General features: G+C 53.2%; 1 protein-coding gene across 2 annotated transcripts; it reads right to left on the minus strand.

The window, feature by feature from the left end:
- Positions 1-6,428: 6,428 nt before the first annotated feature.
- SUV39H1 (SUV39H1 histone lysine methyltransferase) lies at positions 6,429-18,699 on the minus strand. 2 transcript variants are annotated; one of them, XM_081221499.1, is made up of 6 exons: positions 18,628-18,699; positions 16,360-16,505; positions 14,405-15,067; positions 8,929-9,075; positions 8,717-8,846; positions 6,429-7,978 (listed from the first exon to the last, which is right to left on the minus strand). In XM_081221499.1, exons 1-6 carry the CDS (start codon positions 18,644-18,646, stop codon positions 7,845-7,847), a joined length of 1,239 nt encoding a protein of 412 aa, XP_081077625.1. In that variant the 5' UTR covers positions 18,647-18,699; the 3' UTR covers positions 6,429-7,844. The 2 variants fall into 2 exon arrangements, with proteins under 2 accessions (XP_081077625.1, XP_081077626.1); XM_081221500.1 differs by lacking the exon at positions 6,429-7,978 and having other exon boundaries at positions 8,724-8,846; positions 14,418-15,067.
- Positions 18,700-19,735: the final 1,036 nt, after the last annotated feature.

Raw genomic sequence — 19,735 nt, forward strand, 5'->3', positions numbered from 1 at the left:
TGTTTATTTTGCTGATGCGAGGTCTCTGATCTGTTTGCTGTTGTCTTCCCAGAACCTTAGGTCACTGATATGCTTTTGGGTGTCTGTCTGAGGATGTGTTATCTGTATTCTCTTTGGGTGTAGTCGCCGATCGTGAGGTCTCTGATTTGTTGTATGTTCCAGGATGCAAGGTTTGTAAATGGTTTGTGGGTGTTTTGCAGGATTTCATGTCTGTGATCTGTTTGAGGGTGTGTGTCCTAGGATGCGAGGTTTCTGATCTGTTTCTTTCTTTCTTTGTTTTATTTTTATTTTTATTTCTTTGGCCACGCTACACAGCTTGCGGGATCTTAGTTCCCCAACTGGGGATTGAACCTGGGCCCCGGCAGTGAAAGTGCCGAGTCCTAACCACTGGACCGCCAGGGGATTCCCTCTGATCTGTTTCTGTGTGTACTTCCCAGCATGTGAGGTCTGTGAACATTTTGTCGCTATATGTCCCAGTATGTGATAGCCCTGATACCTTCATGTGTATTGTCAAGCTTTTGACGTCTCTGATTTGTTTCTTGCTGTTTGTTGCACGATGTGAAATCCCAAACTGTTTGTTGGTATGTGTCCCAGGTTGTGTGGCCTCTGATCTGCTTGTGGGCAAATGTCCCAGTGTTTGAGGTCTCTAATCTCTTTGTGGGTGAGTATTCCAGAATGTGTGTCTCTCTCCACTTTCTGTGTACATTTTGCTGTTTCCCAGGATTTTAAAGTATATTTCCTGGAATGTGCCTCTCTCTGTTTTTTTTTTTTTTTTTTGCGGTACGCAGGCCTCTCAGTGTTGTGGCCTCTCCCGTTGCGGAGCACAGGCTCCGGACGCGCAGGTCTGGCGGCCATGGCTCACGGGCCCAGCCACTCCGCGGCATGTGGGATCTTCCCGGACCAGGGCACGAACCCGTGTCCCCTGCATCGGCTGGCGGACTCTCAACCACTGCGCCACCAGGGAAGCCCTCTGGTCTTTTTTTTTTTTTTTTTTTTTTTTTTTTGCGGTACGCGGGCCTCTCACTGTTGTGGCCTCTCCCGCTGCGGAGCACAGGCTCCGGACGCGCAGGCTCAACGGCCATGGCTCACGGGCCCAGCCGCTCCGCGGCATGTGGGATCTTCCCAGACCGGGGCACGAACCCGCGTCCCCTGCATCGGCAGGCGGACTCTCAACCACTGCGCCACCAGGGAAGCCCTCTCTGGTCTTTTTTGATGTATGTCCCAGGGTGGGCAGTATCTGATCCCTTTGTGGGTGTACATTCCGTGGTGTATGCTCTCTGTCTGATGTTTTGTGTCTTAGGGTCTGAGGTCTCTGTTGTGATTGTGGGCATATGTCCTAAGACATAAGTTCTCTGACCTCTTTTAGGGTCTATGTCCCAGGATGAGAGGTCTTTCACCTAGTTCTGTATTTCCAGCTTGCAAGGTCTATTACCTGTCTGTGGGTGTATGTCCAAGGGTGTGAAGTCTCTGATCCATGTGGGGGTCCCTGTCCCTGGCTGTCACATTTGTTTGTGGGTGTACTTCAAGACGTGGGATACCTGATCCCTAGTGGTGGTGTGTCTCAGGATGTGAGGGTCTGTTTTTGTGTGTGTGTGTGTGTGTGGTACGCGGGCCTCTCACTGTTGTGGCCTCTCCCGTTGCGGAGCACAGGCTCCGGACGCGCAGGCCCAGCGGCCATGGCTCATGGGCCCAGCCGCTCTGCGGCATGTGGGATCCCCCCGAACCGGGGCATGAACCCGTGTCCCCCGCATCGGCAGGCGGACTTTCAACCACTGCGCCACCAGGGAAGCCCAGGGTCTGTTTTTGTATGTCCGTCAACAGTGTGTGGTGTCTCACCTGTTTGGGACTCTGTGTCCCAGGTCACACGGTTTTGATCTGTCTTTCTTTGTCCCAGCATGTGAGGTCTCAGAGGTGTTGTTTTTTTTAACATCTTTATAGGAGTATGATTGCTTTACAACGGTGTGTTAGTTTCTGCTTTATAACAAAGTGAATCAGTTATACATATACATATGTTCCCATATCTCTTCCCTCTTGCGTCTCCCTCCCTCCCACCCTCCCTATCCCACCCCTCTAGGTGGTCACAAACCACCGAGCTGATCTCCCTGTGCTATGCGGCTGCTTCCCACTAGCTATCTACCTTACGTTTGGTGGTGTATATATGTCCATGCCACTCTCTCACTTCGTCCCAGCTTACCCTTCCCCCTCCCCATGTCCTCAAGTCCATTCTCTAGTAGGTCTGCATCTTTATTCCTGTCCTGCCCCTAGGTTCTTCAGAACCTTTTATTTTCTTAGATTCCATATATATGTGTTAGCATACGGTATTTGTCTTTCTCTTTCTGACTTACTTCACTCTGTATGACAGACTCTAGGTCCATCCACCTCACCACAAATAACTCGATTTCATTTCTTTTTATGGCTGAGTAATATTCCATTGTATATATGTGCCACATCTTCTTTATCCATTCATCCGATGATGGACACTTAGGTTGCTTCCAACTCATGGCTATTGTAAATAGAGCTGCAATGAACATTTTGGTACATGACTCTTTTTGAATGATGGTTTTCTCAGGGTATATGCCCAGTAGTGGGATTGCTGGGTCATATGGTAGTTCTATTTGTAGTTTTTTAAGGAACCTCCATAGTGTCAGAGGTGTTTTGGGTTTGTGTCCCAGGATTTGAGTCTCTGGTCTCTTTGTGGGTGTGAGTACCCGGTCCATCCATTCTTTGGCGTATTTCCCAGGATATGAATGCTCTGATCTGTTTGTTTGCAAGTATCCCGGCATGCGACGTGTCTGTATTTTTATGTGCAAATGTTGCAGGGATTGAGGTCTGTGATCTGTTTGTGGGTATATGTCCCTGGATGCTGTTTCTCTGGAATGTTTGTGGGTGTATATCTCAGCCTGTGTGGTTTTTGAGCTTTTTGTGAGTATGTCACAGGATGTGAGGTCTGTTCTTTCGGGGCATGATTTCCTAGAATTTGAATTCTCTGAGCTGTTTGTCTCTCTGTGTGTGTGTGTGTGTGTGTGTGTGTGTGTGTGTGTCCCAGGGCGTGAGTTTCCTGATCTGTTTGGGTGTATATGTCTCACGATTTGAGGTCTTTTGAGTTATTCAGTGCTCTGCATCCAGCATATTTTCTTTGAATTATACTTTAGGGTCTATATCCTAAGTCTCAAGGATTTCTGAATCCTGGATTTGGGGGTTCTGAGCTTCTTCTGGTCTACATTCCAGGGGTGAGTTCACTGAGCTGTTTGGGTGACTGTCCTAGAGTCTGTGGTCCCTGAGCTCTTTTGGTTGGAGAATTCCTTGACCTGTTTGGAACATATTTTCAGGTGTGAAGTCTTCTTTTCAGGAGGCCTCAGTCCCAGGGTGTGAGCTATCCGACTCATTAGAGGTTTGTTCCAGGTTCAAGTTCTCTGAGCTTTTAATGGGGGGATGGGGGTGGCTGGGTGTCAGTTAGTGAGTTTTCTGTGCTATTTGGAGGTCTTTATTCGGTGTGTGAAATCTCTAAACTCTGTGGTGGTCTCTGTGCAGAGTATGATGTCTCTGAACTACTTAGAAGTCTCTCTTTCCAGGGCGGGGGGTGGCTGAGCTGTTTGGTTGTCACCCCTCTGATCCGTTTTGAGCCCATGTCCCAGGGAGTGAGCTCTCTCTGATGCTGGGGGTTTTGTCTTTGGGTGTGATTTTTCGGGGCAGTTTCAGGATCTGCTTCCAGGGTTTGAGGTCTTTCTGCTGAGGTCTTTCTACTGGTTCAGACCTCTGTGTCCCAGAGTGTGAGATCTCTGATCTCTGTATCCCTAAATATTGAGGTCCCTAACCATTGGGGTATGTTTCCAAGGGTGAGGTAGCTCCTGTTGGGGGAGTCTCTGCCCCAGGATGTGAGGCCTCTGACTTACTAGGGGGTCTGTTTCCAGGGTTTGAGGTCTCTGAGCAGTTTGGGGTTCTGTCACCGGTTTATGATGTCTCTTGGGTGTTTGGGGGGTCTGTGTCCAGGTTGTTATGTTTCTGAGCTGTGTAGGGGTCTGTCTCCTACACATAGGGGTCTGTCTGTAAGGTTTGTTAACTGAGCATTTTGGTGTTGTATGTCTGACATGTGAGGTCTCTGGCCTGTCTGTGGGTCTACTTTCCAGGTTGTGAGGTTAATGAACTCTTTGGGGGTTTCTGTCCCAGAATGTGAGGTGTTTGTGTTTGGGCACACGTAGCCAGGATGTGCTGTGTCTGAGCCGTTTTTGTGCCTCCATGATGCGAGGTCCCCAAGCTGTCGTGGGTCTGTGTCCCAGTTATGAGGTCTCTCTGCCATTTGCGGCAGACTTTGCCCAGGTTTGTGAGCTTTCTGGGCTGTTTGGTGATCTGTGTCCATAAAGGTTAGGTATCTGAAATCTTTCTGGATATGAGTACAAAGTGCAAGTTCCCTGAGTGGTTTTGAGGTCTGCGTCCAAGGTGTGCTATTTCTCAGTCGTTTGCGGGTCTGTGTTTTTTGCTGGGGATGTTAGCCTAGGATGTGAGGTTTCTAAGCTGCTTGGGGTCTGTGTCCAGGACGTGTGACCTCAGAGTTATCTGGGGTCTGTATCACAGGACCTGAAGTCTAGAAGCTGTGTAAAGGATCCATGTCCAGATCTTCGGATCTCTGAGCTCTTCTGTGAACTAGAATATGAGGCCTTTGAGCTGTTTGGGGGTCTGTCTCAGTGTTTGAAGGCTCTGAGCTATTTGGGGGAAATCTGTGTTCGGTACGTGACATCTCTGAACAGGAATCTGTCGAGAGTGTGATGTTGCTGAGCTGGGTTAGGTCCCGTGTCCCAGCGGATGTGATTTTGGTGCTGTCTAGCATCATGTTCGTGTTGTGAGGTCTCTCGGCTGTCTGGTGGTCTGAGAGGAGGGTTTGAGGTCTCTGAACCATTTCTCCATCTTTACCCAAGTTTGTAAGTTCTCCAAGAAGTTGGTGGGTCTTTATCCCCAGCTGTGAAGTCTCTGAGCTTTGTGGGGGCCTGTAGTCAGATTTTCAGGTCTCTGAACTCTTTGGGTATGTATGGGGGTTGCAAAGCGTGAGGTCTCTGAAATGCTTGGTAGTCTTTCCTAGGATGCCCTGGCTCTGAACTGTTTAGGGGTGTCAGAAGTTGTGAGGTCTCTGAACCATGTATAGATCAGTTTCCCGGAGTCAGAATTCTCTGAACTGCGTCTGTTTCTGGGCTCTGAGATCTCTAAGCTCTTTGGGGTCTGTGTCCAAGACTTGAGTCTGAGTTGTTTGCGGCACTGTGTTCTAGGGAGCAAGGCCTCTGGGGTGTTTAGTGCTCTGTGTTCCAGGGTGTCTCAGCAACTTGGGGGTCCATGTCTAAGGTATGAGGTTTTGGAATAACTTAGGGATCTGTGTTCAGAGTATGAAGTCTCTCGGGTGTTTGGGCGGTCCATGTCAGGGGTGTCACATCTCAGCTGTTTTGTGGGGGTTATCTGAGGCTGTGAGGCCTCTGGGCAGTTTAGGACTCGATGATCAGGGTGTGAAGGCTCCAAATAGCTTGGGGAGCAGTATTGCAGACTGTGAGGTATTTGAGATGTTTGTGCATCTCTATCCCACGAATCCAGTGCAGTATATGAGGCAGCATCTGAAGTCTCAGAGTTCTTTGGAAGTCTGTGTCCCCTGGCTTCAGTGCAGCCTCAGTGATGTGGGGTTTGTGTCCAGGTATGAGATGGCTGAGCTGCAGGGAGATGTGTGTCCCAGGGTGTGAGGTCCCTGAGGTTTGGGGGTCAATATCCAGTGTATAAGGTCTATGAGCTGTTTGGAGGCCCATGCCCTAGGTGCCCTGAGGTCTCTGAGCTGTTGAGGATTCTGTCACCTGTGTGTGAGGTCTTTGAAATATTTGGGTATCTGTGTCACAGCATGTGCGGTCTCTGAGCAAAACCAAAGGGCACTGGCTCACGTTCAGGTTGAGGGGTGATAAAAACAAGTACATACACTTGAAACACCATCTCGTTGTTACCTGCTTTATACCCTGGCACATATAGGTGCTCAATAAATATTTGCAGAAAAACCTTCCCCCAGCACACACAAACTTTTCTCTTTGTATGTAGTAGGCAGGCTTTGGGCTCAAAACTTTGAAGAGCAGGGAGGATCCAGCTAGAATTGTGTCATATTTCTGTATCTATCTCCACTGTATTTCTCTGGTTTTTGTTTATGGCCAGTGATAATGGTTTGTCCATTTAAACAGCAATGGATTTAGCTTGCTTTTTCAGTGCATTATAAAATTTAAGTATAAAGCAAGCTTATTTTAGGTCAGGATGTTATGTAGATGACAGTGCAAGTGGTGCACTGTGGGGAGTGTTAGTCAAATGGCTGAGGTTGGAGGACCGCATTCCCGGGCGCCCCCGGCCCCCAGCCTCTCATCTCCCCAACCCCCACCTACACAAGGTCTTCAATCCCCACACCTTGGTTTGTTCAGTCAATAATTTGTTTTATTGATGCCCATCCCAGGCTGGGTAGGGCTGAGGGATATACAAGAGGAGAATCAAGATTCAGTCCATGCCTGAAGGTCAGTCTGGGGTGGGGAACACGGACACATAGACGGACATACAAACAGACACACAGATGTGGCATCTGGTGGCAGGGCACACAGTCTCACGTAGGGACACTCTACGCACAGGTAGTCAGGGAAGGCTTCCGAGAGAAGACCTCACAGAGGAAGCAAGGGGCGAGGCAGCCATCAAAGCCGTCGCCTTTTGTACATTTGTGGGCAGGTAACTTTTGAGACCAGTGGACCCAAGGTGAGCGCAAAGGGCCAGGGCTGGGAGGCAGCAGAGGCTCCCCTCGCCTCACCACACCCTCGTGGGTAAGCCACCCCCACCCCCATTCTCGGCCTGCGCTTTGCCTTCTGCCACATGGGCCCGTTCCTGGGATCCACCTCCGTAGTTTCCAAGGCTTCCCTGAGACAATCCACGTGGACCAGGTGCTCTGCCCAGTGCCTGGCACCTCGTCAGCACCCCATCAATGCACGTTTTGTCCTAAGTGCTATCTACAGCCTAGCCAGGTCTCAGTTCCAGCTCTGGGTACTCCCAGCAGTCGTCGCACCCCAGGTTTAGAGCTCCCAGCACCCTTTGAGCTCCTGGGAGCCCTGGGCACCTTTTAGGTACTCCCAAAGGTAGAGCTCAGTCCCAGCCCACCTTAAGGGCTGGGAAAGTCTGGACTGCCTTTCACTGGCCAACAGGCCATGGGCATCCACTGTCCTTCCAGTGGCATGTGGGTGTCCACTTCTCAGACGCACAGCCCTGAAAAAGAGACCCTACGGCTCTTAGGCCAACACTAGGAGCATGCAAGCATGAGCAGGAACCAGCCTCAGACCCCAGCCTTGGAGACCCCCTTTCTTTCACTAGCACAACGTTTCTGTAGTAAGGGAGATGAGTGGGCTGGGAACCCTGGGCTCTGGTATCAGCCTGTCCTGGGGCCGCTTCCCCACACCCTTGGGGCAGTGGGGAGAGGGCCTGCAACAGACCCCTCAAGCTCCAGGCAGAAGCAGGTGCAAAAACAAACGTCTTTCTATCCTGGGTCTGGGCTGGGGCTCAGCCCTTGGACCTTCTTGCTAGGCGATGAATCCCAACTGCAGAAAGTCCTGGTGCTGAAAAATCACTTCCGAAGGCGGGCAGGGGTAAGTGCAACCCATGGATGGGGCTGGGACAGGGAGAGGGGACTCCTGGAGTCTGTCCTCCCTATGGCCCCGCAGCGCCGAGCATGGGGCAGGTGGGGGCAGGCGGAGGCAGGCAGGAGGCCCTGGCAGTCGTTCCTCGACAGGAGGGCAGCACTGGGTGGGTGGGGTAGGCATATTTAGGCCCCCATGGTCAGTCTGGCCTCAGACTTCAAAGGGCTAGAAGAGGTATTTGCGGCAGGATTCAGTCCCACACTTGCATTCAATACGGACCCGCTTCTTGGGGGAGCCGGGGAGCCCGGCCAGGCCAAAGTTGGAGTCCATGCGGGTGCTCTCCATGTCCACGGGGTCCACTGTGGAGTCATAGCCGGGGGTGGGGGGGTACTTGTTAGATAGAAGGCCTAGATGAAGTTGTCCCACTGCCCTTTTTACCACGGGACCCAGGGATCTTAGGGGCTGGGAGCAGGTCTGAGATCTGAGTCAGGAAGGGGTCATGGGGTTGGTGGTTTCAGGCAAGGGCCAGGGCTTAGCACTAGACGGGTGTTCAGGTATTAGGAAGATGGCCAGGGATTGGGGGTTCTTGGGGGGGCGGTCAGGGAGCTGTCAGGGGCAACCAAGAGGGTTGTGTCAGGCAGGGGTCAGGAATGGAGGGTCACCTGGGCATCCAGAGGGGCATCTGAACTCTCCTGCCAAAGATCCCCCCTCGAGTGTCTCAGAGGTGGCTAGTTGGTCAAGAAGGGGACTGGTTGGAGGCCACAAGGGTGTCCAGAGGCTTAGAATGAGGAAGGCCAAAGCAGGTTAGGAGCGGGGAGGGTTGGGGGACTGGGGAAATTCAGACAAGATTGGAGTCAGGAGGAGTGTCATAACTCTTGAGCCAAACATCCTCCCCCGGGAGCCCTGGGAGAAGGTGGTATGAGTGTCTCAGAATTGGGGTCCAGTGGCTGGGAATGAAGGGACCCCCAAAGGGTAGGCAGGGGTCCAGGAGTCCAGATATGAGACTGGGAGTAAGAGCATCTTAAAGCTCCTTGGGGAGGGGTCCTTGTGCCCCACATCATCATGTGTCCCTGCCCGCGGTCCCCTGCCACCCCCACCTTGCATGTTGTAATCGAAGGTAAGCTCCTCGCCTGCCCGGATGGTTCTTGTGGCAAAGAAAGCGATGCGGGGCAGCCGCTCATCAAGGTTGTCTATGAAGACGTTGTACACCTGGAGGTTGGGGTCACACTGGGCAAAAAAGAACAGTGGGAGGGTGAGGAGGGGCCCAGCCTGCTCCTCCCGACCCCCCGCCCGCCTGCGGGGTACCCACACTGTGGTTGACAAAATGGGAGATGTTGCCGTAATAGGCGGCGTCCACGGTGTACACATCCTCCACGTAGTCCAGGTCGAAGAGGTAGGTGGCGCCCTGGCGGTCGTAGATCTGGCCCCGCCGCTCTGCCTCCTCTGAGGTAATGATCTGAGGAGAAGGCCACGGGGGAGGGGAGGTTGGCCAAGAAGGTTCAGGAAAGGCAGCACAGCTCCCAGCCCCCTAGCGTGGCCCCTCTGGAGGAGAACAAGGAAGCAAGGAGGCACCCGCACCCTGCAGCTGGCTCAGCGGGGCTGGGCGGTGTGGACACGTGCGAGGCAGTGACGCACAGGGTGTGTCAGCCCTTCTCAGGCCTCTGGAGGGCACAGGGAGTCTCAACGGTAGGTAGGCGTAGGGCGGCCACAAGGTCCAGGAGTGACAGACAGAGGTCCCCATAGTGAGAGGCCCATAGTAGGATATAGTGAGGGGACCCAGATCAAGGGCGAGGAAGAAAAAGACCCAGTGCTCAACAGAGAGGGGTGGGGAGAGGGGGGGTGAGAGAGGCTGACTGATCCAGGGCGAGAGAGCCTGAGGCGCTGCAGGACCCAGCACTAGAGAACTGAGCCAGTGCAGGGTGGGGCGGACAGCAAAAGGAACACAGAGAGTAAGCTGAGAGAGAGAGGCCTGGGAAAAGGGAGACGGAATGAATGAGAAAGGGACTCAGAAGAGAGAGCTAGAGGCGGAGTTAGAAATAGACAGAATCTTAATGCAAAAGATCCAGGGCCAGAAAAAAGGCCCAAGACCCCAAGGAATCTGAGATCACAAAAAAGAGACCAAGGCCAAAAACTCAGAGACGGAAGAGGAGAGAAAGGGGACCAGAGCACAGAGTAGAACACCTCGCTCAGCCCTGACACCACGCACCGCCAGCAAGTGGTATTTAAGACAGCAGTAGGCACTTCCTCCTCCCCAGGTGGGTCCCCATCTGTCCTAGTAACTGGACCATTATCCTAGCCCAGTCTGTCCTTGCCTCCCAAGTGCTGGTGATGGATTCCTCACCCCAGCCGCTGCCACACCCCATCCCTCCTCTCCATCCCTCACGTCCCCTCTTCTGGGCCCATGCCTCTGGGTGAGGTCCCACGGTAGCCAAGATTGCCCTCTCCTCAGCCTGGGTGCCCCTAGACCAGGGCCGGCCTCATTCTCCACTCCCGGGTTTCTGCCCGGCCCTCAGACACAAGTGTCAGCACAGTACACAGCAGACACACAGCAGATGCCTGTTATTTGTATCCTGCTTTCTAGCTTAGAGACCTGACCTCTGTCCAGCAGTGGTCCTACAGGCAACTCGGGCACTCTCTTCTCGCCACACCCCTTATTCCTTCCTTCTCCCTTCATCAGAGACCCACTGCCCACCACCACCCTCCTGCCACACTGGGCATAAGCCCAAGACCCACCCGGGCCTCCTTCCTTGCTCATCCTCATGCCAGCCAGTGGCCTCGCTCTTCCTACTTCTGGTCTTGACCAGCCTCCATTTTCTCTAGCCTCCTCCCTGCCTCCTCCACCATCACCTCCAGTCTCTGCTCCGTGCTGAATGCCGATCAACAACCCCCTTAGAAGACCAAGGCCTATCCCTCAGGCCACGCTGCTCACTGCCCCATACTCCAGCTCCGTTCCTTGGGGAACCTGGCTCCCCCATACCCCCTATTTTTGTTTGTTTGTTCACTCATTCATTCAGTGGACTTTCATGAGGCCTACCCTGTGCCTGGTCCCAGTACTCAGGGGTTACAGTTGGGTGGGGGAGACACAGGAACCAGGCTTGGTCCTGGCCCTCAGGGGTCAATTTGGTGGGGAAGTCACAGGGACCAGGCCGGGTCTGGCCCTCGTGGGTCACAATCTGGTAACACAGATGGACTCAGACACCCACAGTGCTTAGAGTTTGAGAGGCAGTGGAGAAGAGATACACCATCTAAAGCAAACTGCAGATCACACGAGGGCTTTGACCAGATTGAAAAGTGGGGACTCTCCTGAGGGACAAAACAGGAGCCACAGAAGCATTTTGAGGAAGAGTACATCAAGGTCAGTTTCCCTCCACCTCCCAGAGAACACATACTCTTCCTTGTGACATCAGCTCCCAAAGATGTCACTTCTCTCTGCAGCCTTCCTGAAGCTCCCAATCCCTACCCACCGCTGCCTTCAGAAGCCTGGGATCAAAGGACAGCCTCTCCTGGGCTCATGAGCATACTGGGTGGTGTCTGGGCCAGCTTTTCCCTTTGGGCCCCTCCCCAACCAGAGGGAACGCCCACCTCCTCCCCAGTCTCCATCTTCCTGCCTGTTCTGCCCCTACCTGCTCCCCCAGTCTCCCCAGGAGTGAGTCACACTGCAAACCCTGCAGGGCACAAACGGTTCCTTCTGTCTTTTTTTTTTTTTTTTTTTTTTTTTGCCGTACGCGGGCCTCTCACTGTTGTGGCCTCTCCCGTTGCGCAGCACAGGCTCTGGACGCGCAGGCTCAGCGGCCATGGCTCACGGGCCTAGCCGCTCCACGGCATGTGGGATCTTCCCGGACCGGGGCACGAACCCGTGTCCCCTGCATAGGCAGGCGGACTCTCAACCACTGCGCCACCAGGGAAGCCCCTCTCTGTCTTCTTTTCACTCCCACTCTGTAAGGGGTGGTCCACCCTGAAAACTTGAGAACAAATCAGTCCATTTCCCTGCTCCCCAGCAATTCTCTGGAGTGACTGGGGAACACAGATGGGCTAGAATCTGGCAGCCGGGAGAGGGTTTTGATGGGAACGGGAACCAGAAGACTCAGAGTCCAGTTGCTGCTCTGCCCCAGTCCCGGATATGGGATCCTGAATGTTCTCTCCCTGCCCCTGTTTCCTCAGCCAAACCCCTCTCCCAAATCCAAAAAACAATACTCCACCAGGTTTGGCAGCACACCAATTTTAAACATTCGGGCCTCTTTTACCCACTTTACTAGCTTGGTGACTCTGAGCACTTTACTATACCTCTCTGGGCCTCAGTTTTCTCATCTGTCGAATGGAGATGACAATGACAGTCATCCCAGCCTGATAGGGGCTGTTGTCAAAATCCAACAAAATCAGAGACGTGAGAGGGATTTCTGTTTGTTTTTGTGTTAGGAGTGGTTATGAGTACCGTAGCCTGTCAAAATCTAACAGGCTCCCTGATTTTGTGCGCCCTTTGCCAAGAAAGGAAAAACTGCTGCTAATTAAATGATGATATGCCATCATTTAATTAAACTAAAGGGAGACTCACTTTCATTTCAGAGTTGTTAAAATATGAAGAAAGTGCGTGTTTCAGAATTGATAAAACAGGCTATGTTCTCTGCTGGGTGAGGGTGGGGATGTTCTGACAGAACGTGGAAGGGCAGCTCCCGGGGAGGGACTGTCAGTGCAGAGGTGGAGAGTGAACGGGGGTCCACATTGGAGGACAGTGTGGTGAACAGGTCGGGGATATGCCCTTGATTACATAACACCCGGTAGGACAGCACCACAGGGTCCCCAGAAACCGCCATGTTTACAGCTGGAGGAGTAAGGACACTAAGGAAGAATGGTGGGAAAAGTATTGGGCCCAGGGTACCTTGGGGTGCCAGTGAGATGCAGACTCTTCCTCCTCCTTGCCTGTCAGGATTCTCCTGTGCTGTTGACTGCTCCTCCAAAGACTGTCAGTGCAGTGAAGCTAGGGATACCCCCTGCTCTGGACTTCCTCTAGGACTGTTGACTCCTGCGGGTGTGGACACCTCATCCCCTGCACTGCTAACATAGCTCTGGGGCGTGACATCTCTTCCACACTGTCACTGTCCCTCTAAGGTCTGGACATCTCCACCAGAGTGTCAGGGCGCTGAGGGTGTGGACACTTCCTCCAGGCTGTCAGAGTCTCTTAGGTGTAGACCTGAGCTCCTTCAGACTGTCATTATCCCTCTGGAGTGAGGACACTTCATTTTCCTGAGTGTCAGGGCAGTGTGGGTGTGGACATTTCTTAAGTCAGACCGCCAGGGTCTTCTGGAGAGCCTGCTCTCTTCCTCAGGTTGCTCTGGGACGTGGACACTTCTTCCTACAGATTGTCAGGACCCCCCTTCTCTAGACTGTCAGGAACCCTCTGGGCTGTGGTCACCACCTCCTTCCTCTAGACAGTCAGGTCCTTCAACATGTGGACATTTCCTCCACCCGACCACCGGGATTATCTGGGGTGTGGACATCTCCTTGTCCAGACTGTCAGGGTCCTCTGCAGTGTGGACTGCTCTGCTTCTAGACGGTCTCTGCCCCGCCCCCAGCCCCGGGGGCTATGACCCTCTCTACTTTACAGTTCCGCAGAGCAGGAGCCTCTCCTCTTCATCAGTGTTATCACTACAGTGTAGACATCCTCAGGTGTGCATCCCTTAGGCCAATTCTGTCACTTCCCAGCCATGTCATACCCCTAAGAGACCCACAGAAATACGGAGGTGTTTGGGGTTGTCATCGTGACAAGGCACACACGTGGATTTAAATGGTCATGGTCCAGGGACGTTAAATGTCCCCCAATGCATGAGACGGTCCTACATAACAAAGAACTGCCCCACTCCAAATGCCCACCACGTCCCATCTTAGAAGATGACACTTGCTGTTGCAGATATTTGCTAGTTATTCACCCAAATCCCTTTTTGTTTTCCACCTGGGCATATGGCTGAATCACACTTCACAGCTGCTTTGCACTGAGGTAAGGCCAGTGACTCGGTTCCAGCCAGTAGGTGCGGGTAGACATGATGTGCACCACGTCTGGGCCTGGCCCCTTAAAAATCTCCTCTTCTGCACCCCCCGAGCCTACTTGTCAGGCAATGCTGAGGATCAGAGGCGACTCTAAGGCATGGCAAAGGCACAAGAGGGAAAGAACCTAGGTGGCCACGCCGTCGTGTGGAAGGATAGGACCCAAATGCCCACACTGGAGGAGCAAACGGACTTAATAGCGTGCAAAGCCATTAAGATGTGGGGCTCGTCTGGTCCAGCGGCCAGCCTGCTGGACACAGCCCCCCTTCCCCCAGTGTCCTGTGCAGCTAAAGGAGGAGGTAGCCAACCTCCCCAAGGCATGTCTATGTCCTACTCCAGACTGTGTTCCTTTTGTGCAGATTAGTAAAAGGTGCTCCTTCCGGGTAGGCACTGCTTGGTGATAAGCTGGACCCTCGTGAAATGAGAAGAGGAAGTGCCTTTTCAGGTGATGCAATCCTGTGCAGACCACACGGCCTGTTAAAAGGAACGCTGCCTGGATTTCAGTTCCCGCTTTCCTCTTTGCTAGGTACCCTTATGAAGTCAACCCAGTCTGGAGGTATTTCAACGTGCCTTTACCAGCTTGGAATACTCGCCCCTGCCAGGATGTCCCTCTCACACTCAGGTTAACCCCCTCAACACCTTTCCCACAGGGAAAGCAGGGAAGCTGCAGGCACACAGTGGGGAGAGCTGGGTGCGCACGGTGGGAACACACGTGGGGAGAGCTGCACACAGCCCCGTCTCCCTACCTCTCCCACGTACTCCATGACGAAGCTGTTCTTGCGGATCTTCTCCAGCGTGCGGACACCCCAGCCACGTCCATCATCCGTGCGGAAGATGCAGAGGTCATAGCGGATGCCCTTCTGTACCACGCGGTTGGGGCAGTCATAGCCACAGCGGCAGCGGGAGTTGCACTCGTAGATGGGCAGCCCGGCTCGCAGGCGCACCTGGCCCTGGTCATTGTAGGCAAACTTGTGCAGCGACGCCCCAGGGCAACAGCCTCCAGCAGGTGCCCACAAACAGTCTTGGCACTCACAGCCCACGGCCACCTGGTTGAGGGTGATGCCCTCACCGACACGGTACTCGTTGATGTACACGAAGGCCCGTGGGGGGCCGTCCAGGTCCACCTCGTTCTCCACAGTGATGCGTCCCAGGTGGCTGCGCTTGGCGTTGAGCTCCTGCTCCCAGCGCCGGAGCGCCCGCCTCTGCTTGGCCTTCTGCACCAGGTAGTTGGCCAGGCTTGGGTCCAGGTGCCGGGGTGGCTTTGACCGGTGGTGCCGCCGGAGCAGCTCCCTTTCCAAGTCCTTGTGAAACTGCTTGAGAATGCGTACACACTTGAGATTCTGCCGTGGCTCCCAGGTGCTCTCTGAGTCTGGGTACCCACGCCATTTTACCAGGTAATACTCCTGTTCCTGGGGGGTGGGGTGGGGAGGGATGGGGTCACTGTAAGTGACAGACGAGACCCTTGGGCCAGCCCTCATGGGACTTCCATCCCAACGCCTGTGGACAACACCCAAACTGTTCCCCCCGTTTCCTGGAATGACTCTGTGCACTCTAGAGCACGGGCTCTAGAGTGAGGCTCACTGGGTTCAAATCCCTCACTCCCGCTTACTGTCTAAATCCCAACTTTTAATTTAATCTCCCAAACATATTCCCTCCTGCTAGCTGTTCAGCCCAGCTCTCGAAGTCATCCTTGACTCCTTTTTCTCACACTCCCCACATCCACTCTCAGGAAATCCTGTCAGCCCCCGCCTTCAAGCTACATCCAGAATCCTACACTTCACACCTCTGTCACCGTCACCACCGTCATCGCTCGCCTGGAGTGCAGCAGCAGCCTCCTCACCTGTCCCCCCACTTCCACCCTTGCCCCTACAGTCTGTTCTCCACGCAGCAGCCAGAGGGATCTTTTCTTGCTGAGTGGCAGCTATAGGATAGAGTTTAACTACACAGATTCTACAACTAGACAAATCCTGAATCTGCCGCTCCCTAGCAGTGTAAACTTAGGCAGTTATTTAACCTTGCTGGGCCTGTTTCTTCATCTGTAAATAAGAAAAAAAAAGCTGACATTTTTCTAGCATTCGTTATGTAGCAGGTACCGTTCTAAGCAACTTAACATGTATTATTAACTAATCTAACCCTCACAACTCTATATGAGGTACATACTACTAATTATACCCATTTTATAGATGAGGAAAATTAAGTACAGAGAATTTGGGTAAGTATCCCGGGGTTACAGAACCAGTATCTGAACCCAAGCATGCTGGCTCCAGGCTGCTCTCTTAACTATCCTGCCATTACCTCCTCTGGCAACAATAACAGTTCCCATTTTACAATGCTGTTGGCAGGATTAAATGAGTTTTTGATGAGTTAATGAGTTTCTGAAAGGAAGTGCCTGGCATGCAAAGTGCTCAAAACCATTAACTGTCATTATCTCCACTCCTGGGCTCAACATCTCAATCTCTGCAATTTGGTTTGTATTCCTAGGGAGGTGGGAGGAGAGATTTATTCTGGCTCCTGCCCCTCTCGGAAAGCCACTTAGTTTTCCCACCTGTAAAATGGAGATGATAAGAGGGCCTACTAATCCTATTTTTTTAAGATCAGAGGAGAAAATTACTTTTGGAAACAGATGTGGGTAATTGGGGGTAAGGGGGCAGGTGACTTCCTTGAGTCACCCCTGCCCCGGCCATGGTCACCCCAGACTCACGCGGATCTTTTTGTAATCGCACAGGTACTCGACTTCAAAGTCATAGAGATTCCTCTTGGAGATGCCAAGGGCAGGGCAGGAGAGTTTGGCCAGCCGGCACAGGTCCTGTAGCTGATTCCAAGAAGACTTGCAACACACACTGCAGCCTAGAACAAAGGGGGCCAGAAGGAACTATTGCTGGGCACCCTGGCAAGGCCAGGGGTCAAAGAGGACCCCAAATCCTCCCTGGGACTTCCAAAGGACTACCTCAGAGTCAGTGAAATTTAATCCACAGGCCTTCCTAACGCTAAGACCCTTCTACAACAAAAATGTGCCACTCCCATCTACCCCAGTGTTCACTGTCCAAGGCTTTCCCTGGAGCAGCAGACTTCCAAGTGGGATCTGCTGCATGGATTGTCCTAAAGGAATCTATTCCCAGAGCTTCCAGCTCCCTCTATACCATTCCTTAAACTGCCTGCAAACCTGCCTGGAGTTCAAGACCTAACCATCCTTCTCCCCACTTTGCAAAAGAAAGAGAACAACCCCCTCCATCTCAGTAGGGTGCATTTCCCCAAGGGGTGTGGGTAGGGATAGGATTAAAACCTCCAGGGCACCAAACAAAGGCGTAACTAGAAAGACTGGTCCATAATCCTTTATCTGAAGCTCCTGGGGCCAGATGTTTTGGAATCCAAATTTCTTTTTTAGATTTTACAAGTGCAGTTCTAGGTACATCCCATACATTCCCTAACAACCCCTAGTGTGGTCAGGGCATCAAGCCATAATCAAATACATCAATAGTTCTGTAGCAAAAGTCTGAATTTTCACAAAAATAGGAGAAATAAAGCTGCAAGATAGTGGCACTGAGAAGTCCCTCCATATAGCCAGCCTAGTTTTACCACTGGATGATACCAAATTTAAGTTTTCAGGGCTTTTTGGATTTCAGAATTATGAATAAGAGATTGTGGAGTGGTATCAGATTACAGGACGCTTCCCCAAATGGTTAGTGTAGGTGCCTTAAACCCACAAGGTATATTTTTTCACGCTGCATTTTGATTTTCTCTGTCTCATCCACATTACTGTGAAGGGTAAAGCTGGCCCAAAGGGATGTGCTCTGAATTCAAGAACACACAGAACAATATAGGTTAGTGACAGCAATTATTTTAAATATACCTGGAATGTTTTGGGGGGCTACCAAAAGTTTTCAGGACACACAGATTTTATTTTTAAAAAGGCTTCTTGTGGTTCAAGGCGTATTCTTCATTACTGTGCTTTAGAAGCCATTTTATCAAATCATTTTACAAAACCCTTATTCCAAATATAGTCAGTCCTCAACCTATTTCATCTTTTTAAAATGTTTAATATTTTCTACCTTCCATTACAAAAACCAAACATTTAAACTCATGATGAAATACTCTAGATGTCAACCTACAAATGTACAAGAGCTTTGCAAAATTATTACGTGTGCATTTTCCCCCCCTCCACTTAGGCAGGCCTAGTGGAGACTCGGCCTGTACCCACGCCTTCCTTTCCCTGTGATGCCTCTCCCTTTCAAACCCTTAACTTGCTTTTGAAGCCCCGCTAACGTGGTCCCAGCTCACGTCAGCTGCTGTCTCCGCACTGACCACAGATGGACTCTCCTACCCTCAAAGCTCCCCCTCACACCTGTGGAACCCATCCTCCCCGCAGCTTCCCTCACCCAGAGGGGCCCACCTTCCCCAACACACTGAGTCACCCCTCCTTCCCCGCGCATGGGGGAGTCCAGCTCTCCCCTTAGGGAAGCCCCCTTCCCCTCTTCCTGGGTGAGCCCTCACTGCCGCAAACCCCTCCCCCACCAGGCTGTGAGGAAATACCCTCCCCCAGAAGAGTCCCCCGTCCCCTAACTCTGAAAAGGAGGTCCGTCCCCTTCCCTCCCCTCCCCTTCCGGCGTCTCGCGTGGACACCAGGAGGGTAACGGTCACCGGCGGCCAATTTTCCCGCGCGCGGGCGCGGCCTCCCAGACAAACCCCCGCGCGTGCGCGCGCCGTCCGGTCGCGACCTGCGGCGCGCGCGCCCCTCCCGTGTCCCCACTTAGCCCCGTGCCCGCCGCGTTCCGAGGCACGCGCCCCCTCCCCTCAGCCCCGCCCAGCCCCGCGCGCCAGGCCCGCGCGCCCCGAGCTCCAGCCTTTCGGCGCCGAGCTTCCGGCTCCCGACCCCGTGGCCTCGGACGCCGGGGCCCCGAGCCAGCGACGCCACCCCTCCAGCCCACCCGGCCCGGCCAGCGGGCCCCCGTCGCTGCCGCCACTGCTTCACCTTTTAAATTTTCCGCCATCTTTCCCCACGGCTAACTACATTCGGGCCTAACCGGCCTCGCGAGAAGAGAGCTCGCGCGGGCGTGGCCGAGAACGCGCAGCCTATTGGCCGCACCGTGCCGCGAGCAGCGTCCGCGCGGACCAACCGGCGAGCCGTGACCGGACCCCTCCCCGCCACCCGGCTCGGTCCAGAAGGCGGGTGCTCGCCGGCGCTTTCCCAGAGTGCGTCTGGGAGGCGGCGGCGGCGGCGGCAGCTGAGGTTGCCGGAGGCCCTGCCCGTAAGCCGGTCTGTCTGTCACGCTGTCAGCCAATCACGTTGTCAGCCAGCTGCACGGGGGGATTCTCCGTCCTGTCAGACCCCCAATTACCGCCGTCAGTCCGTCACCACATTTTAACCCCAAGCAGGCCGTGACTCCCCGGGTGGATTACCTCCACATACAGCTTGCTCAGTCAGTCACCCGACTCAAATCAGACAATCACCACGACCACTGTCTTATCAGACCTCCGCCCCCCATTCACACTGTCAGTCTGTCAATAGCAGCATCCATTCGTGCCCTCGGGCCAGCTGCGAGGCCCTCAAGGCAGACACACGGCACTGACAAGAGCTACGCTGCTCGCTGCTCGTCAGCCAGCCTCTCATTCCCTTAGACTGTCCCTTCATCGCAGCGATAGTCGGTCCAGCAACTGGGCTCTCTATCTACCCTGGCTATGGGAGTAACTCCGAATCCCCTAGGGAGAATCTTCTCACCCAGGAAGCCACAGCAACCAGCCGGGTCCTCGGGCTGGCTGTGATTATGTCAGGACAGGCTGTCATTGTCAGCATCTAATGTAGCCCTGGCAGTCGCACTCTCCACTGTCAGTTGGTCACTCTGTAATTCCCTCAGGTTCCTCCTCATTCACACCATGATCAGGCACTTTATTCCCTCAGAGCACGTAGTCACAGCAGCTAAAGCCTCCAGGCCACCTGTCAGTCGTCAACAATCTGTCATTTCTCAGGCAAGGCATGCCCCCCATTGGTCGATCAGTCAGCAACCTCTGACCCCGGGGCCCTCTTGGGGCGGCTGTGATTCTATCCATGGACAGCCATGGGGTCAGGCAGCTATACTGAT

The sequence above is a fragment of the Mesoplodon bidens genome (assembly GCF_964165515.1).
Source record: "Mesoplodon bidens genome assembly, chromosome: X".
In the NCBI taxonomy this organism is placed as follows: domain Eukaryota; kingdom Metazoa; phylum Chordata; class Mammalia; order Artiodactyla; family Ziphiidae; genus Mesoplodon; species Mesoplodon bidens.

Excerpts from the sequence above, each read along its gene's own strand:
- SUV39H1 (XM_081221499.1), bottom strand. Across the intron at positions 15,068-16,359 it reads GCGATTACAAAAAGATCCGC|GAACAGGAGTATTACCTGGT; the intron begins GTGAGTCTGGGG and ends CCCACCCCCCAG. Across the intron at positions 9,076-14,404 it reads TCATGGAGTACGTGGGAGAG|ATCATTACCTCAGAGGAGGC; the intron begins GTAGGGAGACGG and ends CCTTCTCCTCAG.